This window comes from Ixodes scapularis, unplaced genomic scaffold (assembly GCF_016920785.2).
Source record: "Ixodes scapularis isolate PalLabHiFi unplaced genomic scaffold, ASM1692078v2 PGA_scaffold2__306_contigs__length_199485367, whole genome shotgun sequence".
Classification (NCBI taxonomy): Eukaryota; Metazoa; Arthropoda; class Arachnida; order Ixodida; family Ixodidae; genus Ixodes; species Ixodes scapularis.
In genome coordinates, this window is record NW_024609857.1 from 127,965,664 (window position 1) to 127,991,349 (window position 25,686).

At 45.3% G+C, this 25,686-nt stretch overlaps 1 protein-coding gene across 1 annotated transcript in view; it reads right to left on the bottom strand.

Moving 5' to 3' along the window:
* The window catches only part of LOC8042861 (protein 5NUC-like), a 97,448-nt gene extending 76,031 nt beyond the window's left edge, over window positions 1-21,417 (bottom strand). Inside the window, exons 1-3 of the mRNA XM_040207091.1 lie at window positions 21,217-21,417; window positions 4,988-5,125; window positions 551-782 (exon numbers count right to left, since the gene is read on the bottom strand). Coding sequence (XP_040063025.1) covers window positions 551-782; window positions 4,988-5,125; window positions 21,217-21,417 — 571 coding nt within the window. The remainder of the gene's footprint in view (window positions 1-550; window positions 783-4,987; window positions 5,126-21,216) is intronic.
* Between the last annotated feature and the right edge of the window lie 4,269 nt (window positions 21,418-25,686).

Genomic DNA, 25,686 nt, shown 5'->3' on the forward strand with positions numbered 1-25,686 from the left:
GTTATGAGCCGAAGGGCCAATATAAAGGGGGAAAAGGCGCACTGTCATGGCGTGCTCTCCGCAGTCGATAGGACCAGAAGGGTGTTCGCCGTCTTTCAGTGCATGCTCCTCCGCCAGCTTGTCCTATCAAGAGCGGAGAACACCACGACGTTGCGCTTTTTACGCTCTGCGATTGGACCTTTGGCTCATAAGAACGGCCACGCTCGGACGTAAGCTGAAACCAAGTATAAAAGCTCCGCCTTCGGCGTGAGTTCGGTGGCTTCGGTTGCGTGCCTGCGCCTTCACACCTGTGTTATCAAGGGCAGAAAGCTTGCGCTGAAGATGGAGCTTCTAGTCTCATCTAAATTGTGAAATGAGCATAGTGATATAATTGTAAACGCCTTTACGTTACAGGGTGTCGTAAAATTAAGTTTTAAACAAAAAGTAAGCGCATGAAGTTATGACCCTAGTTTCATGTAACAAGAGAAAGGCCTTAGTATAAATGCGTAAACCGACGTTAGCGCCGTTTTACGGAGAGAGCGTTACAATAGACAAAAAGAAAAATACAAACCTGGTCTAGCAATCGTTAGTGTTTCCTTAGTAACAACTCCCATGACGGCCATCTTCACGCCATTGAATTCATATATTTTGTGCTTCAATACAGTGATGTTTTTCTGTATGAATATATCTTCCTTTGTCGTGTCCAAGTTGGTGCCCAAAACGGTCACATTAGCTGCCATCATTCTTAACAGGAAAGGAGCGAGGCCTTCAGGACCGTCGTCAAACTCGTGGTTACCCAGACACTAAGAGCAAATCAAGCAATTTGGCACTGTAATATCAGAAATATTGAATTCTCTGGACACGTACAAATAGCTAACTTCCTCTCTTGGTTGAGAAAACCCCGAGACTGCACGTAAACGACGCAACACTAAAAAGTTTCTTGGGGACTTTTTAATGTTGTGTCGTTTACCCGCAGTCTCGGGTTTTTTTCAGCCATGTGCAATGTACACCAGCTCGTTTGCGCCCTTACATTTTGTTCACTTCCTCTCTGTCACTCAGAGGTTCTGTCACGTAAATGTTATCACCTTTCTTTAAGGAATATAATAATAAAGAACACCACAATGCCACTGCGAATGATTACGTATATTAAGGGCAAATTAGACAACATAGTTGTAAATTTTATGCTGTTTAATTACAGCAGTGAAGGTTTCATTCTTATATCACTTCTACGAAACATTTCTATAATGTGCAGTAATATTTTCTATACTATTTAAGCGCTGTGTCTACGCTTACCTTTTATTATATAAGAAACTGCTTAGTTCGGCCGCTTATGGAAAATAACGGGCGATACGAAAAATGACCCCTTTTCGCTTTATTGAAGTACCGTCGGCACACGGTACAATGACGTGCGCGTGACCTATCTCGGCGGCACCACCCCACCACTGATTTTGGGCCTGCGACGGTCACGTGATTTTAGGTAACGAGACACTGTCGAATGACATTTTAGATGTATCCTTTAACCATAAAGAAACTCATGTTTTGCCTTGTAATTGTAGAATGTAAAATAAACAATGATCACAACTGAAAAAAAAATGCAGATGTGACATGTCCGAAGGAAAATTAATGTTTTTTCACCGATTTAGAAGTGCATGAACAAACTATACTTTATGGCTAAAAATATAATACAAATTACCTACTGATGCTGTTCAATCCAATACGTTGCAACCAAATACAACGTGTCTTTAACATGTAAAATAATTTGTACATGTAAAGAAAGGTGGTGCATATGCTAAGTAAACCAAAGTTGTTTAGACAAAGTAGAGAAGTACGTTTTATTTTGTATACTTTCTTTGTCTAATTGCTTTGTACGCCAGCAAAAAACGCAGATTGCGGCGCTGCTCTTGCATATTGATGTTTTTTGGTGTGCTACCTAATGAATGTGTTTTCTTTTCTATGAAAAGCTTCATCTAAAATGAATGAACTAAAATAAATATATAGTCTCACATGCAGAAAGCTGCGAAAACAATATTTTTGCCGTCTTTTTTGTTTAGTGCAAGGCTCGTAATTCTTGAGTTTCCCATGGATTACTCAGATGCGTGGAGACACCAGGCGGTTATCTTACACATTATATCCCATTTAAAACTTGCCATGAAGTAACCACAATTCTAAAGTTTTTGTGCTTTGTTTGTCAATTTATAGGGAAAAATATTGCTGAGGAAAGTACTCGCAAAATCGAACATTCCGTTAAAATCAAAAATAATTTGTCAAGAAACAGATATAATAACCCTTCGGACGAACGAGGGCCCTTGTAATGGGCCTTGACAGGAAGCTGGGACCACCAGTTACCAAAAACATACAAATGCATGTAAATAAGCTTGAAATGCCAGTGCATCTCCCCGCATGCAGTCGGAAAAGCGGGCTCCCAGGAGAGACAGTACTGGAGCGAATTTTGAGATTGGCGTTTTATGAAGCCAACTCAACCTCGCACTCTAAGTACGCCAGGAATCCACAAATTACAATCATGCGAGGACTATTTTTTTTTTTTATAAAAACACTGCAAAACATTGCGGCACGCCCTTTTCTGCTTGGGTTAATCTCTGGAAAAGAAGCTTTCCCCAATGTTTATTAATAGGAAAAACAGCCACGAATGATATAAAATCTTAGTTTTCTGGAATGCTTAGGGCACTTAAGTAGAGTTTACACCATAAACATACGATCTCAAAGTTCAAATTAATGCCTCTTTAAGAGAAAAAATGACAGACACAAAGTCAGAAAAAAAAAAGTGAAGAGTAGGATATGGGCGTACAGGTACAACGATCTATTTGTGTCAAGAAGTTTTGGAGGCTGCCACCTCAAGGATTTGTCTCGCCAAGCAGAGTGGTGATCCTTCAAGTTTTCTACTGCCGCAAGCAGGAACAAAATTTTGATTATGCTAAGGTTATATGAACTCTTGAATTAATGAAATTAGCGTGAGAGGTTTGTGTGTACAAGCTAAAGCGAGTATTGCTGAGGTAAGCCCAGGGTGCCGGGAAAACGCAAAGACATTTGCAACAAATAGAAAATATCTATATACAATGCTCACTCTCATCTTATACAAACTGCAGCAGGAACTTTCGGTTCGGGAGGAATAAGCCTTATAGTCTTTAGTGGATGCCGTCGGTACACGAGCGGTCGTGCAGGCGGGGCACATTATGAAGCAAGGAGCTGGCGCTTGAAGCATTTATCTAACTATTCTTCGGGAGGTTTCGCGTTTAAGGAAGGACTAATACGGGCAGAAATTGAGAAGGAGGAGGAGCTGGCTGCGCGCGTTTACGTTAGAACACCCAGCTCTGGTTGGAATGATTAATGGGTAAACGCAAAGCTTTGTCTGTACTCATTCACCGAACGCCCTCGAACAGTGAGTAGAGACAACGGGAGATAGCTTTGCGTCTATCCACTAATCATTCCAAGCAGAGCTCGGTGTTCTGACGTCCCTTCACGCTCTCACCTCATCCTCTGTCTTAACTTCTACCTATATAGACTTGCATTCTGTACGATTGGCTCAAAACCTTCTGCAACAATATTTCAGCGTAACATTCTTATTTTCCATGTGGTCACCCCGAGCGTCGGTGTGGTCGATTGTGTCTCTACTTCAATACTAAATAATTTACGTTATTTCACGCTGTCTATCTCTATCCACACATTCAATGAAATATATGACATTTGTTTTAGCAGAATACATTCTTACTGACGTTTGTTTTACATTACGTTTGAATATGAGGTAACACTTCATTTAAAAAAAGTTTCGTTGACGTTATATTGTGTTTACACCTCTCCTTCTTATCGCACTTTTCCGCGCAATCCTCCGCTGACTGGCAATGACTTCCATCACTCATAGATGCAGTCAATGACAGTGGCAATTTTGACATTGAAATGATGAAGTATTTTATCGCGCGTCTTTTGTGTTTTCTGCGTGTTCTAGTTCTGCTTTATTAAGATATTTTGCCGATAAATATAGCTCCCCCTTGTTTCTAACGACCTTCAGATGCCTGCATAAATTATGAAGGAAATAAATGCTGTGGAATCTTTACGCCAGCCTGGTTTGACATGGTTTCATCAGGTAAGCCAAAACAGCGTCATCCGATGTACCAAATAAGGTAGCCATTTATTATAATTCCCGATATATTTTTGACATAAAAAACTTTCAGCCTTTCCGCTCTGGTGAAGAAGGAAGAGCAGCGGAGCTGCACCTTCTGTTATCGGCGGTGGCTTTCCAGGCGGGCGATCCGCTCTTCTTTCGCAAGGGAATCTGAAGCGCTTGACGCAGTGGAACTTTAGGCAATAGTGGCCTCGCGGCGGTTGCGGAACCATTCGCGCTGCTGCGTACCTCGCCGCTCGTTCCGTTCCCGCTCTTCCTCCGAAGAAATCTTGCCGCCTTCTATGAGCGACGGCGGCATGCAGACAACCGGCAAACACAACACTCTGGGAAGCTACCGCCATCTATGAGCGACGGCGGTAACCAGAGTGTTGTGTCGACATTCGTTTGGTACCCGACACGATTTTGGGGAAACAAGCCCTTAGCAGCTTTGCTGTAAAAATAAATTGTAAACTAAGATCATGGAAACTAGTCAAGTGTTTTGTTTGTTTTATAAAGCTCATTTTGGAATTTAGCTTGCCATAAGATTATGCCTGGCGCCTCTGTACCGCTTTTGATGGGCAAGATGAGGAGTACAGTACGACTACTCTTATTACGATTTTACACAAGCACCGCGCGGATCTTATTACTGCGACCGTAGACCTCTACTCTGCTCATTCCAAATGCTATCTGGACTAGGGCGGCAAAAACTAAATGTGTACACGATACGGTGAAACCTTTCTAGGATGTAAAAAAAAAAAAAACGCATATGAAAGAGTTGAAAGCGGAAATCAAGTGATTCCTATATGAGCAGAAACAACTTTGAAAGAAGTATTAATACATTTTCACAACGTAACGCGCAGGATAAAACTTTAATTGCGTGGTCCCACTTACCACAGCGTCATACATCATGTTCTCCATTGCAAGAGCAACAATGTTGTATTTGAGAACGGTGTACCAGATGGTGCCTTGAAAGAAGTCTCCACCATTGAAAAATAGCGGGTTTGGTACCTTACCTTTCAACTCCTTCACCTGGAAGAAATGATCTTGGATATAAAATCATTTATTATTTGCACCAGCTAGAATGCTGATTTTTATCATCTTCTAAATATAGTTAGAGCAACGATGCTATTACAAATTTCTCATGTTGATACAAAATATTGCTACTATGCACTTGGAGAACATTTCTAGGTTTGAATGGGTTCATTCAATTGCAAGCATTTTTACAGCGGTACTGTATGCAGTATTGTTAGCGATTGATTACATAGGACTCAAGAAAATAGAAAGGCCCATTATATCTGTAGACTCACAAAGTGTAATCACTGCCATTATCTCCTTGAAAGACGCCAGCAAAATGCTCGTACAGCTTTTACGTGCCCAGATTAATAGAGCATTAAATAACTGAAACTGTCTTATATTTTGTGGCGCTCCGAGTCACGTGGGCATATTAGGCAACGAGAGGCTCGCTTCCTCATCTAGAAAACTTCAGCAATTAGCAGCCTCTGTAGCCTACCAGGACATTAAACCAGTCGTGAGCGCGTCAATTTTACATAGATCGCAGACAGAATGGGACAAGGAGTCTGACAATAAGCTTCACTTCACCAATTGCCCATCTTAGGGTTGTGGCAGAGTGCACCTTTTCCAGGAACCGCCTTAAGAAAGTTCGATTATGTATTCTTTGTATAGGTCATTCACATATCGCCCCCAAATAACTCCTTTGTGGCGAACATCTACCACGGTGTGCACACTGCCGAGATTGTGTTGTCCATCCTACATACCGTACTTCAGGAGTTTGCTTTGGTTTTGAAGAAAAACGACAGCATAATTTTACCGAGTTTTTAGGTATCATATATACTTTCGCCCTGTAGTTTTACTGGGAGATTACTCTTTCATCTCACTTGATTGTGTACTTAGTTTTATTTCTAGCGCTGACGTCTTGCGCCAGTTCTAATACAACACATATCTGTCAGGTGACGACGTACTAAATTAATAGAATATATAACCTCGTCTGGCGCACTGAACAAGGTTGCATTTTGCGCCATAAAGTCCTTAATCATCATCATCACCTGTGTCATCAATGCCTGCTACAAGGTGCTTTCGGTGTCTCTTCTGATTGCTGGGTAGCGGAGCCGCTCAACGCTTGTGCGATTGCCGTGGCAGGTATCACGGTCGTGACTGTTGTTGTGCCGTAGTTGCAACCTTTTGCAAGGTCTCGCTGTGCATCGACTTATTCTGGGGTGGTTTCGTGAGGAAACCCAAACCTGATCACGTTTGTGAAGTTTTCATCTTCCGAGCAGTTCCGATGGATCAGGCTCGAAGTTGCGTGATAGACGTTACATGATGTCGCCATAGGGAACCTCGGGTGGCACTTCTGGGCGAAGTAAATCGCAAGCCTTGCGATATGTTTCTTCCCCGCATAGGCTGATGAGCAGAGCTCGCTTCTTTGGAGGCTCCGTTACAATGTTGGTCTCGAGGCAGAATTTTAGGCGCTCCTTCCAGGACGTCCAACTTGTACCAGGAGTGTAGTCCGGAATTACACCTGACGCCATGATCGCTGAACTATCCATGGTTTTCCTCGTCGCCAGCGTTACGTGTCTGGTTTCTGCATTATTTACAAAACCGGAAAGCTCCAAAAAAGTAAGATAGTGCTGCGAGGCCGGCGAAAAGAGAGGAAGACGAAAATTCCACGGGGCACGGGGCAGAGCTCCGGTGGCGAGCTCGAGAACAAAGCTCTTAAAGTGAATCGCGAAAGGTCAAGTCGCTGTCCAGCTCGACCAACTGTGAAAGAGTAAACGCCAATACGCACATTTGCGCAGAGCTGGCCAAATTACTCATATTTTGTAGTTAAATTACATTACTAATTACTTTGCTGAAAATTGCTGAAATGTAATTAAATTACATTACAAATTACCACAGCCTGAAAGTAATTAATTACCATTACAAATTACTTTTAAAAGTAATGACATTACTTTTGCATTACTTTTGAATACTTCTAAATATAAAGGAGCTATTGATAACTTCATTTTACAGATAACTTTATTAACATTATTTACACAGTTCATGACACACAGCTAGAACTCTCTGTTGCATGTTTACCGATGGACAGAGGAACGCACGCGACTGATCCGTTTCCCACTCCAACCCGGACAACTATTTTTGGAAATGACTGAGGACCCTACGCGGATTATCTTTGGGAGGGGGAGAACACTTGTCATTGTTCGCAAAATCGCGTCGAGGGCCGTTCCACCAGGGGCCTTGGTTCAACCTACTTCCCCTCCTTCGTTTCCCCAGAATGTCGAGCAGAAAAGCTCGAAGGGAAGGCACTTACCAGCCCTATTTCTAACAGTGGACGATAACACAGAGAGGGTACGCAGTATGCATCAGAAAAAGTAAGCGGAAACTTTCAAGAGGGGCCAGAAAACGTCGAATGCAAAACCGCAAAACATAGGTACAGAATCGCACTGAGCGGGTTTTCACAGTTCAAGAGAGTGGTAGAAAATCTCTAGCTGATAGCGGGCGCGAGAGTCGCACCAGCCGCATTAGCATCAGCAACATAGCGGCGGCCAAAGAGCGTTTTTTGGAAAGGTGTAGAGGAAAAAGAAAAAGTAAAATAAAAAGAAAAGCGCTCTTGTGTATTGTGGACACAAAAAATATGCCTGGTGCGAAAAAGTAATTAGGTAATTTAATTACAATTACCGTCGCTGGAGTAATTCATTAGATTACTAAATTAAGTGCTACAAAAAGTAATGAATTACATTACTAATTACTGGAACAAGTAATTAAATTACTGTAATTTCATTACAGTAATTACATTACTGCCAGCTCTGCATTTGCGTTTGAGCGCGATGCGATCCCGAACGTCAAGCGTACGCGCAGCTTTGCGAAGAGCGCTTCCGCCGAGATTGTACACACAGTTACGTTCACATGCTGTCGACCGCAATCAAGAGCCAAAAAGAACGCGCTATCGCCGCTAGCGGCTCACAAATAGTAAGCGAAATTCACGGTAGCATGACGGCGGCCTAAGTCAGCGTCGATGTGGTCGATCTTGGAACAATCCCGCTGGCTTCCCGGACGTTCTGTCCAGCTTGAGTCAACGCACCCTGGGAAAAACTTGCTCGCGCATTCACCACCGCTCCACAAAACGAAAAAACAGGTTCTGGGAACGGAGAACTGGGTACCCATCGTCGAGTGGCGCGAGCGATCACGTGACCCTTCTTTTTTTGGCTTTTGATTGGTTCAACGCAACGCGCGGCCGCTACTGCCGCGTCCAACGTTGAGCAGGTTTCGACTCCCTTGAGGCGCGTTGCAAGGCGTTGCGCGACAGCGCGCGTCGTACCGCAAGCAACCGCTTCGGGCCGCAAGGACGCCTCAATGCACTCAAACCCGTTAAAACGCGGATGTGCGCATGGGCTTTGAAGCCCTTTGTATCTTGCGTCCCGGGATCTCCTTAGGGACGGTCGAGACGGGGCCTGTTTGGGCGTTGGCTAGAGTGGACACCCACATTGTCTGGCGCTCCAACGTGGGATCCGAACAGCTGACTCTCGCTTTCGAGCGTCCCTTGGAGGTCACTCTCGACGCGTTTCTTGACCATTTTGGGGGACCGACGCACCGAACTCGCTGAACGCTCGTAATTGTCAGAGCAAAGGTTACCCGACGATAGGAGGCCGAGCACGATGTGAGCGCGAAAAGCGACGCTTCGTCCAAGAGCGAGAACCAGAGAGTGCCGGACGCCACCGGACGTCTTCCAATGAGCGGAGGCATGGGCTTCCAAACGCTGTCGGAGCCTGGGATTCAAGCTTCGGAGGTGGACGTGGGAGACGTCGGCGAGCTCATGAACGCCTCTGACGGCGATAATCGAGACGCTTTCGTGGGCGTTGGGAGTGCCGGGCCTACGTCTGTGCACCGACCGTGGTTGAACGTTCCGACGTGGCTAGAGTTGCTGCGATGAAAAATTGGTCCATTATTTTCTACAGAACCTGGATTCGTGCATAGCTTTCTTTTGCCAGGCGGGAGCACTTTAGAACTGGGCTGCGCGTGGACAAAACAGACGGCAAATGTGCAGATCGGGTATTGTAGCATTTTTAGAGCGCTACACGAGAGAGTAGAGTATCATAACTTGGGGTGAAGTGGTAAGCAAGGAAAATATTGTTGAGGCCTAGAAAGTGCAATGGTTTTGTCAGCGGATGTTACAGTGATGGACGAGTTAATGAGCTCTTGGATTTATACCTGCTGGGTGAAAAGAACTTGTTGGTTTACTTCATCCTAACGACCAATGAAGGGAAGGGTAATGATTCTCCCCTCAGGGTTGTCATTCCTATAAAGCCACGGAGCAGTTTTATTGGGTAAATTCACGACTCAAATCTGGCTGTTCATGACAGCGACAGAACGACTTTCTGTAGGTTATGTCGCTCCACGACCCTGCCCGTGAGGAAGCGAGATGTACTCCGGGATACTTGTAGCTGGCCGGCCTGGCAGGAAGCAAAGCCGAGAGCGGGAAACCCTCCTGGTCTGATGCGGCCGGCGGCGAGTCGCTACCCGTGGCTGATGGTAACTTGCGACATCATCGGCTTACTGCTAGAAACCCACCCCCTGAACAGCGCAGCTTGCGGTTTCGCTGCCTCTTTGCGTTCGAAGTGCGGAGGGCTATAAAGTGTAACGACGCAAGTTTTGCGTCTTAACTACGGACTCACTAGGCTCAGTACAAAACGGGCATTCTGAACGCGTTCACGCCACCAGCTTGAAGGGGTCTTTCCTTTCGTTACCAGGACGACAATGAACAAGGCTCTACTTATAGAGATGAGACGCGTTCAGGAACACTTGCAGCGATTAAAACATTGTGTAAGAATTAACAGGGTACAACACACACCCTTACCAAGTGGCGCTGTATTTGCTGTTGGAATCGGACCATTATTTGTGTGTGTGTGTGTGTGTGTGTGTGTTTGTACGAAACAGTGAGCCTTCCACACGCGCTTCGTTCTTTTTCCTCAGTTTACCCACTCATATGCGAGATCCGTTAATATTACATTTTAGAGCGCAGCTCTTAGGGGCCCGTTTCCGGCTTGAGCGGCGTCGCCGTCGCCGTCGCCGTCGGCGTAACCGCGCGGTGCATTATGGGTAAATTTCCCCGCTAAATCTAGCGGAAAAATTTCCCCGCTAGGTTTAGCGGAAAAATTTCTCCGCTAAACCTAGCGTAAAAATTTTCCCCGCTATATTTAGCGGAAAAAATTCCCCGCTAAATCTAGCGGAAAAATTTCCCCGCTAAATCTAGCGGAAAAATTTCTCCGCTAAATTTAGCGGAAAAATCTAGCGGGAAAAATTCTCCGCTAAATCTAGCGGGAAAATTTCCCCGCTAAATCTAGCGGAAAAATTTCCCCGCTAAATCTAGCGAAAACACTTTCCCCGCTAGATTTAGCGGAAAAATTTCCCCGCTAAATCTAGCGGAAAATTTCCCCGCTAAATCTAGCGAAAAAAATTTCCCCGCTTAATCTAGCGGAAAATTTCCCCGCTAAACCTAGCGGAAAAAATTTCCCCGCTAAATTTAGCGGAAAAATTTCCCCGCTAAATCTAGCGGAAAATTTCCCCGCTAAATCTAGCGGAAAAAATTTCCCCGTTAAATCTAGCAGAAAAAATTTCCCCGCTAAACCTAGCGGAAAAAATTTCCCCGCTAAATCTAGCGAAAAATTTCCCCGCTAAATCTAGCGGAAAAATTTCCCCGCTAAATCTAGTGGAAAATTTCCCCGCTAAATCTAGCAGAAAAAATTTCCCCGCTAAATCTAGCGGAAAAAATTTCCCCGCTAAATCTAGAGGAAAAATTTTGGTCACGTGACCCGGAGGGTCACGTGACCTGGGGAGTCACAACCCGAGGTCACGTGACCCCCTCCCGAGGTCACGTGACCTCTGAGGGGGCACGTGTTTGCCCCCATGTGCCCCCACCAAGGTCACGTGCCCTCGGGGGGGGGGGTCACGTGACCCCCCCCCCCCCCCCCCGAGAACACGTGGCCCCCAGTACCCTCCCCTCCTCCTCCTCAAGAGCTGCGCTCCAATTCGGCGTTACAGGGAGTGGTAAACGGCTTTCACTTTTTTGTTAGTTTTTTCATTGAAAGGCGAAGCTAATCTGCGCCTTCCGCGCAATGCTGTCCTGCTGCACACAACGTTACTCGGTCTTGACCCTAGGCATGCGTATTTATGTTATTCATTTTAATTTTAATTTTAATGTTTCATCTTTTCAATTTGTATTTTTAATTCACTGTCCAATACGACGACGTCTTTGAAACTATCCAGTGGCGTTCTCCCCCCCCCCCCCCCCCCTCCCCCGCGCCCCCCTAGCCCGCGATCTGTTCCTCGCTCCCCTCTCTCCTCTCTTCCGCGGCGTGCGGCGTCCGAGGGGAGGCGGGGTGACCGTCGCGGAGAACGGACGCTGTTACGGCTCAAGGGGTGTCCAAACAGGACACTACAAAACCCACGACCCCGACAAATCGTGAAAATTGAAGTGGACGTTCCCGCTTCAATTTTCACGATTTGTCGCAGTCGTGGGTTTTGTAGTGTCCTGTTTGGACACCCCTTTAGCTTTACGGGCGATCGACGATTTGCAATTTTCCCAAGCGCCCCGGCCCGCGCGCGAGGAATTGTGGGAGAAACTGTCTCTCGCCTGGCAGCTCTGCCTTGAGATCGCATTGCCTTGTCGCTTGTCTCCTCTTAATCCTCTGTTTTTAGATTTTATTACCTATTTTATATCTATTCCAGTGTAATTTCTATTGCCTCTAAGCGTTTCCATTCTCTTCGGCGCGCGATATTTCTTGTATATATAGAGTGTTTGTGTCTTTATTTCGCCTTTTTCGACGGGAGTGCCGACGGACAACACGCCGCTTCGCGCGTCGTTCCCCGGGTGAGTACTACCGTTGCTACCGATTCCTATCGCGCTGTTAGCAGTTCATATTGGTTCATTTGACCCGCGTGCAGTCAAGAGGAGCCGTTTATGAACACCCGCGCACGTGTCATAGGGGTCAGCGGTGTTCTGAATCAACAATCGCGACGCGAGAGCCGAGTGCACTGTGGTTTGGCCGCGCGCGCTCGCTCCGTTGACTCGCAGTGCAGCGTATGCCTTCGAGTTCCGCTTACTTGACCAAGATACAGCACGCCGCTTGGTCGCCGCGAACCATTCGTCCGAATGTTTGCGAAGCTGAGGCATATGTAACGCTGCGGCGCCTGACAACTGCGCGCTGCGGCGCGATCCCTTCGCGGACGGCTCAACGTCGCGGCTTCAATGCGCCTATGGCATGCCTTCGTAATCTATCTGCTAAGCTGTTGTCAATGCCAACGCCTTTTTTCAAGTGCAGAGATGTGATGCCGCGAATCATTTGTCCGAATGCCTGCGAAGCCGTAACACCGTTCGGCATATCCAACGCTGCGGCGCCTGACAACAGCACGCAGTTGTCTTCACCCGAACGCTTTACAGGACGCTGTCTTTTGGAAAGCGGTGCCAGGAAACATGCTGTGCGCTGGCAGTATTCTTTGCACAGCCTGGTACACAGCAAACTGTACCAAAGGCCATGTTGCTGCTGAAAGTCACCTAACGAATTAAAATACCTTGAGCTGACATCTTGACTAGATAAATAAAATTATCGAAGGAACTACGAGTTTCAAGATAACTGCCTGGGTGACAGTACATTTCTGCGCTTGAAAAAGGGTGTTTGCCACTGACAACCGCTTAGCAGATAGATTAAGAAGGCACAAATGCCATAAGCGCATACAAGCCGCGACGTTGGGCCACCGGCGCTTAAAGGCCCGACCACACTAGCGTGAACGGCGCCGCCGGGCGGCAACGCCGCCCGGCGTCCCAACGCGAGGAGTCCACATTGACCTCCGTTTTGCAGGCGTCACGTGACAGCACTGGATCCCTCGATCGCGCCTCCCGTCGGATTTCCCGCTCTTTCATCGTCTGCTCTTCGTTAGGTTCTTCCGTTCCACACTCGGTGTCTAGACGGTAGGAGTTCATAATGACCTGGTGTTCAGCGTGAATGTGATCATCCTAGCCTGCTCGTTGATCTTGCGACGTCGCCGCGCTCTGAAGGGAAGGAGGCGCAGGTTTTGGGTCCGGCCGAGTTGGTTCTACCGAAACACCGAAGGACAGGACAGGTCTGGCGCGCCGCCGGGGCTTTGCTGCCCCGGAGGCGCGCCAGAGATGAAGGCAACTCTCGAAAGTGTCACCAAATCAACACGACATCCGTCACAACAGAGACGACATGTAACAAGTGCCACGGAGAAACTCACTTGTAATTCCGAATTCCTCTCCTATAATTTCCCAGCGGTTAGCTTCAAGGAACCGCTCCGTTGGGGAAGGCATCGGGGGGAAATAGGGGGAGCAGACGACACGAAATACGTCTTTCGCTTCGAGACGCGCCGAGGACCGGCTTGAGCGTTGCCATGGCATCGCGACGTCACTATCTACGCCACCTCCCATTGGCTCCTCTCTTCTGCGGCGTGCGGCACTGAGCTCTGAACCGCGCATGGAGCGGTTGGGTGTGCGGCGCCGCACGTCGTGACGTTGAAGCCGAAAACTGGTTTCCGCCGGCAACCGGCAGCGACGACCGTCGCGCCGCAGGCCTCCGAAACGCTAATGTGGTCGTGCCCTAAGAAGGGCTCGCGCCGCTGCGCGCAGTTTGTCAGACACCGCAGCGTTGGATTTATGACGAACGGTGTTACGGCTTCGCAGGCATTCGGACAAATGATTCGCGGCATCACATCTCTGCACTTGAAAAAAGGCGTTGGCATTGACAACAGCTTAGCAGATAGATTACGAAGGCATGCCATAGGCGCATTCAAGTCGCGACGTTGAGCCGTCCGCGAAGGGATCGCGCCGCAGCGCGCAGTTGTCAGGCGCCGCAGCGTTACATATGCCTCAGCTTCGCAAACATTCGGACGAATGGTTCGCGGCGACCAAGCGGCGTGCTGTATCTTGGTCAAGTAAGCGGAACTCGAAGGCATACGCTGCAGTGCGAGTCAACGGAGCGAGCGCGCGCGGCCAAACCACAGTGCACTCGGCTCTCGCGTCGCGATTGTTGATTCAGAACACCGCTGACCCCTATGACACGTGCGCGGGTGTTCATAAACGGCTCCTCTTGACTGCACGCGGGTCAAATGAACCAATATGAACTGCTAACAGCGCGATAGGAATCGGTAGCAATGGTAGTACTCACCCGGGGAACGACGCGCGAAGCGGCGTGTTGTCCGTCGGCACTCCCGTCGAAAAAGGCGAAATAAAGACACAAACACTCTATATATACAAGAAATATCGCGCGCCGAAGAGAATGGAAACGCTTAGAGGCAATAGAAATTACACTGGAATAGATATAAAATAGGTAATAAAATCTAAAAACAGAGGATTAAGAGGAGACAAGTGACAAGGCAATGCGATCTCAAGGCAGAGCGGTCAGGCGAGGGACAATCTCTCCCACAATTCCTCGCGCGCGGGCCGGGGCGCTTGGGGGATTTCGCAAAAGGTCTATTAGTACCGAAGATGTCGGTCCAGAGCCTGTGCCGTCCTTTTATTACCTATTGTACCCACCGCAGTGTCGGAACACTCATATACGCCTCCTTAGCTTTGAAACCCGTCGCCCTACCGTAAAAGCGCGCTAAAAAAAAAAAAAAAAAAAGAAAAACGTTTGGGATGTTTTATTTTGTTTTAATATATTTTTTATATGTCTTTTTACTTTTATATTTCCTGACATCACGTTTTTCTCGCCCCATTGGCCGCTTACTGCTTTGCGCAGTCTGATGCCCTCGCACGTATGCCATCTCCTGACGGAGCCGAGCCTCTCGGCGAAACTGTCGTAATACATACAATAAACTCCTGGCATAGCAACTCCGCAAGTACGCATCTCTGACTTATTCTCTCTCTCTCTCACTTTATATCTATATATATATATGTTGTTATGTATCGATTCACACTACGCCACTTCCGACACCGTTCGAGTCACCTGCGGCCAGTCCCGCGTACATTTGCTATTTACTGCCGCTTCTTCCTCTTCCCTCCCGTTCCCCCGCGCATCCCCGGGACGGGCCCGCTCGGTGCCGCGCTATCCCTCACAGTGCAAGCGGAGGTCTTTTTTTTTTGTTGTTGAACGTGTACATGTTTATATTGTTTGTGATATACTTGTTTAAAAATATGGTACATTATAATGTAGTTACTGAAAGTTATAGTTTGTGCGAGATCGAGGAAGCACATATGTCTCTGTACGGTGTGTGTTAACATTACTTTCATTTATTTGAGTCCTGAAATAATGTACAAACATCTACAAATGCCTGAGATGAAAAACGAATCACACAGAGTAAACGAATTTCGTACATGCTCGCAACAGGATGTATTCTAAATTTTGTAAACAAAAGTTCTGTGTGGTCTGTATACGAAACATCCGCATTATAGCGTACTATATTTTTTTTCAGTAGTAGTACATTTTGAAGATTAGTTTTTGTCGTTGTAGCCCACACGAGATGGCGACAGTTTAAATGAGACTGAAATAGAGCGTGGTAAATTTGCAGCTTAATGTTGGGGGTAAAACACTCCGGCAACGAGCGACAATACCGACAATCCGAGAAAGTTTACCAACTAGATAGTTGACATGAGATTGCCACGTCAAGTGCTCCGAAATAAATACACCTGAAGTTGTACGTTTATTTACTAGTTCAATTTCCGAAGAGCCAAGTTGGATGGTATGATTTGGCACGATTGGCTTATTGGTAGCCCTGAATAAAATAGCCTTCGATATTGCCATTTTTTAGACCACCTGAGACTGGGTGGAAGAAACACGACGACGTCTCAAACACAGCTAACCACTTTATTCAGTTCTCCCTCCCTTTATACATCCTGATCCCAAAATCGTCACCATAAAAAGCACTCCAAACAAAGGTACCAAGGGGACACGTCTTGACTTCGCAGCCGCAACAGTGTTAAAAAAAAAAAAAAATCACTTTGAACTAACAAAAGCTACACGCAATCAAAACGTCGGCCGAAGGTAACATTCTTTGACCTCGCAGACACTCTTATCTTTACAAAAAAACAAAGAAACGAACCCCACGGAACCGACTGCAGTTCGAACCCATCAAGCTGTTACACCTTTTTTTTTTCTTCTTTACGTATGTATACAAACGGAACAAGATCATGACAAAGGAGGTACCTCTGGCGAAAAAAACATAAGACCTGTTCAATTCATACTGGCAGAAAAGCTTTCGCCCTATCACTAAGAAGCATAGAGGCCTGGCTTATGCAATTGCCGATCGACCTAATTTTTACTGTCTCTTTTACAACCCTTTTAGCGTCATTGATCTCTTTGCATACTACCATTGTACCGGACCACTCGGCTGAGCAGTTTCTGAATTCTCGTACATGTGTCGCAATTTCGGAATTAGTCGATTTTATCTTTACGTTTCTTTTGTGCTCTGTCAGATGATCGTTCAAACATCTTGAGGTCTACCTTATATACTTAAAACCGCACGTCATCGGTATGTCGTAAACAGCGCCAGTTTCACAAGGCACAGACTTTTCCCTGTGGCCCTTTTGGCACCCTCTTTGCTCTCTTTGGAACGAAGTGAGGTTGCCCAACTTAAAGTCCAAACTGAAAACTACATTAACGCCAAATTTTTTTGCACACGCTTTTATGTTGTGTGACACGGTGTGAAAATACGACATCATTGCGATTCTGTGTCTCAATTTTTCCACCGCGTTTTCCTTTTCCCGGTTCATTAATGTCATTTGCCTCCCGATGAAATCTCCCTCGTAGCCTGCGTTCATCAATCGTTGCCACTGCCCCCTCACTGCCTTAGCCACGAAATGAACACGTGACCTGTTCAAAGCATTGGGGAACAGCGATCTAACGACACTCGCCTTTACCGTCTTCGAGTGGCAGCTCTTCTTCGGGAGTACTGGTTTCGGGGCATCTTTTCCATACTCCCAGCATAGGGTTTCACCCACATGAAGTTTTAGATCCAAAAACTGTAACCTATTATTCGTTGGTTTTTCCACTGTGAACTTCAGTTCAGGAGCTGATGACACTATTAGTGACTTTAGCTTCTCCGCAGTTCCACTCTGAAAGGTGCATACCACAATGTCGTCGACATATCTCCTGACTATACAGCTGCCCGACGGCATTTTTCCTAGTCCTTCTACCACTGTAGAATCAAGTGAGTTTAAATATATCTCCGCCAAAGCTGGTGCTACCGATGAGCCTATGCACACTCCATTTTTCTGCACAATTTTTTTCCCATCGTATTCTACCACCGTTGAACGAAGATACAAATCCAACACCGTCAGGAAACAGTCTACCGAAATGCCCGAACCTGACTGAAATTTTACAAGATTACGCTCCAGGGCCTCTTTTACACGCTTCAACAGTCTGCTCTTCTTCAAAGAATAATAAAGGTCTTTTATGTCCATAAAAAATATCTAACACTTCCTGCCATGATGGACCTCCAGGATATCAATTAATTCGTTTGAGTTTCTCAGTGAGAGCGAATCTTCAAGCCTTACATACTCTAATCCTTGTTGCAGGAATTTAGACACCACCTTCTGCCAAGTCCCGTTCTCATTTATCACTGCGCGGAAAGGAAGCTCAGGTTTATGGTCTTTTAGAAAAAAACTTCAGGCTCAATGTTGAGTGTCTTGAGCTCAATATCCCTTTCGCCATCCCTTCAAATTCCTCTTCCCGAACAACCCCACAAATCTCTTTTCTCAACTTTCCAATATTCCCGGTCCATCCCGGTCCATTCCGCAAACAGGGAATCCAACGCCTCCTTTGCCTTCTTCCGGAAAACCGGCTTGGGTAAGACTGCAAACTTCCCAGTTTTGTCCGTCTGCAACATCTCTAGCGATTTACAATCTAACTCGTTTTTTGCCGCTTTTACCTCACTGATGTTCCTTCTTTCCGTCGGGTAATCTCTGCCCATCACATTTTCTATTCGGCCAATTGCTTGATCAACAAAAGCTGCCTTCTGATCCTGAGTGACAACTTTCGCGACTGTCTGTATCGACGAGAACACGTCCAGTCTCGACGGTTTTACATTTAAACAAAACTTCGGCCCTCTACTTAAAAATTCCTCAGTCTTCCGGGATACCGCTTCTCTACATGGGTTTACAAGGGACGCATGGGGCACATCAAGATAGCTGTTTTCATGGGAAACTCCCTGACACATCTGTCTAACAAGATTTCTATCCACTAGTCTTCCATCCATTCTCCCGCACGCGCTTAATCTCTTAACACTGTCCAAAACGGTAACCGGACAAAAGCTCACCGGACAGAAGCTCACCGGACAAAAGCTCACCCGTTTTTTGACAGACCCGGACAAAAGCTCACCCGTTTTTTGATAGACCCGGACAAAAGCTCACCTCGATTTCTTTCTTTTTTACTATCCGGGCGAAACACGGGCTGAAATAAAGTGCGGACGCAATGGACATTGGACCATTTTTAAGAGAACTTGTACCTCATCCACCATTGAGTTGAGAATTTTTTAAAAATACTTTGAAAGAACGGGAGTTCGGCCTTTCGGAAAAGTACAGACAGATGACCAATTTAAAAAATTGTGCGGGATTTTAGATAGGCTCGGGTTCCTTCTACCACAGCTTGTTCCACAAGAACTGAATACCAGGGAAAAGTCTACCGGTGACATCGCTACCTACTGGACTATTTTGATTGCACGTATTTCAACGGCCGCTTTCTTTATGCTTCTGTTCCATCTGCGGCGGCACCCAGAGCGAATTCTTCCCTTCGCCTGATTCTGCGCCGACGGCGACCGGAGTCTCCCCCGGTACAGTGGAATATGTACGACACCACTCTTCAAGATAAAGACCGGATGAGCAACACCTGCGAAAGATAGAGTACCGGGTTCCAGAAGCCCGTCGGCCACGCCCATGCAAGCGTCTTGAGGCTGATTGAATGCCTACAGCAAAATCAGGCGCTCGTTGCCACGGCATTGACAAAAGCCCGGAAAGGTGAGCCCACCGTAAAGCGGGTGCGAAAAATTACTCTGCACCTGCAGCACCGTCTTAGAAATATGTGCGAGGGCTTGCATGTACATCGAGATCTACCAAGACTGCTGGAGCTAGTGGGGCACTGCATTCGCTTCTAACCAATCGATAAATAAACTTGTTTCTACTAAAATCAACAAACCATGCGTTTGTCAGCTTTAATTTATCGTTGCCTTTTTGTGTCGCACGCATGCACCTAAGTTGTCCGCACTCGTGTTAGGACCAACATGAAATTTTCTCGTGGTGAGCTTTTGTCCGGGTCTGTGAAAATATGGGTGAGCTTTTGTCCGGGTCTGTGAAAAAATGGGTGAGCTTTTGTCGGGTGAGCTTTTGTCCGGTGAGCTTCTGTCCGGTGAGCTTTTGTCCGGTGAGCTTTTGTCCGGGATTCGTCCAAAACATGCTTTCGCTTTACGCACCAAGTCCGGTTGAAGTGGGCCCTTTTGATGTCGTTCCAGTTCTGGAAGTCCCGATGTTGCCTGAAGTCCTTTCCCAGCAGCAAAAACCACAGTCTATCGCTTGCGTTGCGGACATCCTGGATTCTCTGACTTGCACCGTCCCTGTAGGTCTTCAATATCTTCTTCTTGATTAACCAAGAACTCGCCGATGGTGACAAATGCTTGAAAAGTTCCGGGTCAACGTACCTCTTCCGTAAGCATATGCCGAAAAACGCTACTTCAGCCTCCAGTTCCGCAAGGCGACGTCCCAGCTTGTCCAGGACCGTGACAGCTTTCAGTAGTAGAGCGGTTGGTGGCGATGAAGGAATCGAAGATGCACAAGAAAAGGGGACTAAGCCGGCCTCAGGTACGATTAATGAAAAAACAGTTAGGGCGCAGGCGAGCTGGTGTAAGTTTACCATATTTTAGACCACCTGAGACTGGGTGGAAGAAACACGACGACGTCTCAAACACAGCGAACCACTTTATTCAGTTCTCCCTCCCTTTATACATCCTGATCCCAAAATCGTCCCCATCAAAAACACTTCAAACAAAGGCACCAAGGGGACACGTCTTGACTTCGCAGCCACAACAGTGTTAAAAAAAAAAGAAAGAATCAGTTTGAACTAACAAAAGCTACACGCAATCAAAACGTCGGCCGAAGGTAACATTCTTTGACCTCGCAGCCACTCTTATCTTTACAAAAAACAAAGAAACGAACCACACGGAACCGACTGCAGTTCAAACCCATCAACCTGTTACACATTTTTTTTTCTTTTTTACGTATGTATACAAACGGAACAAGATCATGACAAAGGAGGTACCTCTGGCGAAAAAAACACAAGACCTGTTCAATTCATACTCGCAGAAAAGCTTTCGCCCTATCACTAAGAAGCTTAGAGGCCTGGCTTATGCAATTGCCGATCGACCTAATTTTTACTGTCGCTTTTACAACCCTTTTAACGTCATTGATCTCTTTGCATATTACAGTTGTACCGGACCACTCGGCTGAGCAGTTTCTGCATTCTTGAACATGTGTCTCAATTTCGGAATTAGTCGATTTTATCTTTACGTTTTTTTTTGTGCTCTGTCAGACGATCGTTCAAACATCTTGAGGTCTGCCCTATATACTTAAAACCGCACGTCATCGGTATGTCGTAAACAACGCCAGTTTCACAAGGCACAGACTTTCCCTGTGGCCCTTTTGGCACCCTTTTTGCTCTCTTTGGAACGGGGTGAGGTTGCCCAACTTAAAGTCCAAACTGAAAACTGCATTAACGCCAAATTTTTTTGCACACGCTTTTATATTATTTGATGCGCTGAATTGAGATGCAAAAGCGAGCTCGCTGGAACTTTCGAAGGACCAAAAAGTAGTTTTGACCAAGATTTATTTACATAATAATAAGCTGTAAAGTTTTACTTTCGGTTCCTATACCAAAATCAAAATCTACCGTGCAGATGCTTGGGCTAATATATTATTTCCGCCTTTAAATCTGGTAATACTTACTGCCTTGGTTCACAAAATAATTGTATTTATGAAATATATATACACAATTTGCTTCGTTTTAAATTAATATAATATTTTGTAATTCACAAACCTCTAATTGTTTGATAGAAATTCGGCTATGAATTTTGTCTCTATGATATTTACAGAAATAATGATTATATCATACCTTTGTTATAATTCTGGCCACTCCACCGTAGCACGCACTCTTGTTTAGGTCTTTCTCTGTGCAACTCCCACCTCTCTTGTTGCTTTGAAGAAAATGAGAATGAATATCATTGGTGTGCAGCACTGTTATATTAAATCCTTTATCAGATTTGGACAGTGCGGCGCCCCATAAAGCAAGGAAAACTGCGAAGCAGAACCCCATAATTCTACCACACCAAGAGCTCATGCGTCGACACCTCTTCAAGAGGATAGCTGCGCAAATAGTGTTTCCATAAATATTTCCGCGAACACGTCAGTATTGTGACAGAAGCCGAGTTTCGTATTGTTTATTTCAATAACAACTCTGACACGTAAGCATGACAAAAAGAAATACAATGAACAACAATGGCCAAAGGCAGTGAAAACCGACCGACATCTTTTCCTTGACCTTTAGACAGGAGAGAGGACGGCTCTTTTCCTTCACACAGTACTAACGTTTCAGATTTCATCGAAGGCATGCGTCTACCAGAGATAACGATATCTCTGGTAGACGCTTACCACTTATCCTTTAAAATGGGTCTATGATATCTGGTGACGTTATATTTATGTTTTCTTTATTCTCATTAGTGCTCGTGGTACCTTTGGGGATCTTGAGAGCAATAATACATAAAACGCAGCATTACACAAGTTGTGGAACTTTAGTACTTATTTCCCCAAAACCTACCTTTCAATGGTTCTTATTGGAAACCAATACCGAGTTTCAGTAGGTTTGAAAACATAGTTTTTTTGTAGCTTTTTCTGCATACATAGTTTTTTATTACAGTTAATGTGCAGCGCAGTTCACAAAACGCTTAACCACTTTTGGTAGCCGCGTTCCGCCATTTTGAGGAACAGCGTCTCCCAGTTTCCCTGTCAGATTGCATGCGGAGAATAGCTATTGGCGTCGTTTGGGGGTTGGTGAAACTCATAAGCACGGCGAGTGGCTCCATCGATGAAAGAAGTCAGTAAGTACGAGCAAGGACATATATTCAACGCCAAACACATGCTTACGTTTCTTTTTTTTTTCTTTTTTTTTTCCGATGTCGCCCCGACATTTACCAGAGCCATTTGAACCACCGACGGTTCGACGTCTCCATCGCCGGCTCGCGAAATAAAGACAGGCAGGTATGTCTAAAATTTAGTACACGCAGATACGCTTGTTGTATTCCCTGGCTGGTGCGGTCAATAACGACGAGAAGGATCTCGTGCGATTTGTAGAACACACCCTCCGCGTAGAGTAAGAGAGAGCGAAATTTCATCAACGTGGCGCGCTCAAAATTAGAGCCGAGATAACGTCACTTAGATCGCCCTATGGCTTGCGAAAAGGGCGAATTTCATGCTTTCTCCAGATATCAAGAATATAACATAATTTCAGATAATTTACTAGAATTATAATAAATCTAATTAAGAAAGATAATTGCATATAGTACAAAAATCTGATTCTAGAGCTGGGCTGGGCTGTCTTTTAAGAATAGATATATCTTGGTGCTTACGTGTTAGAGTTTGTATCTAAACCGGTTCAAATAGGGCACAAAAAGACGATAGGTAGAAAGAACACACACACAGCTTTATAATAGTTATTTTAGCGCTTAGTGTGTTCAAAGTTTTTCGGTGTTGTACTTCGTGGGCACTATGCTCACCTTTTAGATTAACCAACTAGTTCAAGTTTGACTGAACCGGCATTTTTAATATCAAATTAACTTACATTTGTCGATATTTCAACACCCAAAATCTACAAATTTCATTTCCAGTATGACAATCATCGCGCTATATTTGGAAGTACTTTCCAACGTCTATATTGCGCTCTATCGACGGATGAAAACCGTTCCTTTTGCCTGCTTTTGGGAACAGAAACCAGAGGTGGCGAATCCATAATAAAAGCTCTCCTGACCTTTTCAATGTTCCTATCAACTTTAAGCCGTGGTACTGGAACTTATAACCTCGTTTGTGAACACAAAGCAGGTATGGTCAAACATATTGAGCACAAGTAGAATGGTGAATGTTAAGTGGTTAGTGAATAAGACAGAACAAAACTTAGACGGTCCCCAAGGGAAGCCAAACCCAGGATCTCGAAGATTTCTTATATATTTAGTTATTTAGTGTGCCTACCAACCAGTGTTGCCAACCTCTGTGGCTGTGTCTTCCCCGAATTTTATTAGAAAGTTCCCTTGATTTCCCTAGATCTTCAGAAAATGAGTTAATTTGCGTCAATAATGAGATTATCGTTATGGTGTAGCTCAAGAATAGATTCCTGTAGTTGGGTGGCCATTTAAAGGTTAAATTTGCTTCGTTAGAACATTTTTTCATACTTCACTTTTGTTACATTGGCCTTTTGTAGCCCCCTGAAATAGCCATTATTACCACTGGAGATTATCTCTGGCCGCGACAGTATACATAGAAACCTCATAGTCGCTGGACTCGGCCGGCACGAGGAGGAAAAAGGGAAGGAACGTGTCTCTAAAACCCCCTGAAACCCATTAAAACAATCCCTAGATTTGAACAAATTTCCCTTTGCCCCTAAACAATGACGAAAATACCTACATCTAGGGAAAAATCCCCAAGGTTGGCAGCACTGCTATTAACAGTCATAGATTTATTACCGTAGTTCCGGAAAAATATCCATAACACAACGCTGCAAAAACGCACTATAACAAGAATGGAATGCTCCTCCTGAACGACAACAAGTCATCATTAGAAAATCCCAACAATTGATGTGCCAAATTGATTAAAGATGTTCTGGATGCGAACTAGCGGGGACAGACAATACCTGGGGTTAATGGCGAATGTCGATTGCAGCAGAAAGGTCGCACAGGAACGTTAACCTGAATGTGAGTTAGGATAATTAAGCAGTCATAATATGCATGAAAGCACTTAAACAAAAATATGAGGTCACCACTTTCTCGTCTAGATTTTAACTCGGTTAAACCCCAAAATGAAGAAGATTCTGATAAGAGTAAGGCTGAGACAAATTTTGTCTAGCGTGAAACGTTCTCCCGAATCTCTGTTGGACTCGTTCTAAAGTCGCCGCTGCAGTGTCACTGAGGTTGTTTCAATCTACTGATGCAAAATCTAGTTGGGACAAAATGACTCTCTGAACAAGACATAAAAACAAAATGGGTCGCGAAACACAGAACTGAAGCGAGTGGCAATACCCAACACTCTAAAATATTATAACAGGATCATACAAACATGACGACTGAAGTTCAGTTTCTTATCAAGCATTACACCTAGGTCACGCACAACAGACACACGCATTTTAATAGCTATATCGAGATAGCAATCTAAGAAAACGAAAAGAGTTCTGCGTGAAAACTTTATCACCTGTGATGGTCTAGGATAGAGGTCAAGATCGTTGTCTACAGAGCACTGAATGATGGCGTCGATTTGTAACAAGGTGTAGTCATGTAAGCATTCCACTCTGCGATAGAACTTCATATCGTCGGCAAACTGACAAATTAGAGTGCTATAGCATATCCTGAATGCCGTTCACAAAAATATTAACGAGCAAGGGACAGTGGTTAGATCCTTGTGAACTCCTGAAGGAACCGAGAAAAAAAGTGACTTTGCACATCTCTGAGAAAAGTAGTTCAACCTATCCTGTAGGTAGCTAGAGACCCATGAACAATAACCAGTAATTAAGCTGTAGAATGATTATCGACGCAGTACAATTTTATGACTAACTTGAACGAAGGTCTTACTGCGATCGGAATATCATGTCAGTTTGTTTGCGACAGATACCGCTTGGTGCCACGTCGCTCAGAAAAAGCTACAAGGTTTGTGGCGGCCGAACCGGAACTCATAAAGCCGTGCTGATTCCCGTCTGCGACTCGCTTGAAGATATTAGATGTTTGTAAACAGCTTTTTAGACAACTTTAGAAAACGCAGGTTAGAAGGAGATAGGCCTGCAGTTTGACAGAGAGGTAAGTTCGTGGATGTGCTCTTTTGGTGAAGATCTCCATCGAACTTGCGATGCGAGTACAATCTGTATTAAACTCACTATATGCTTTTTGTCCAGTTCTTTCGCGCTTTGGTGTCTTGCGGAAATCTGAAGGAAGTTCAAGAACCTTTCTCCACGCGATGGTTACAACCAGGTTCAAAGCACCCTCCCATAGCGCGAGACCACAAACAAAATTCGGGATCTCAATCTCTCAACCGATCGCCTGAAGTGCTTTTCTCACGGGCCCAATGCATCTTTTAGCAGACGATCATCTCGATCGACGTCTGGGCTTTCTATAAACCATATTTTGCATCGCACCCCACTATGAATTCTTATAGGTGTCTGAAACTCATTGTATTTCAAACAAATGCAATATGACAAAATCTTCTTTATTCACATTATTCAGACCCCGGCGCCGGCTTGGCCGGCGGGCGTGTTTCAGACGGCATACTTCTTACATTCGTCGTCTGCTGCAGGTATATTGAGGACCGGAAGTCGCAGTCGTAAATATTTCAG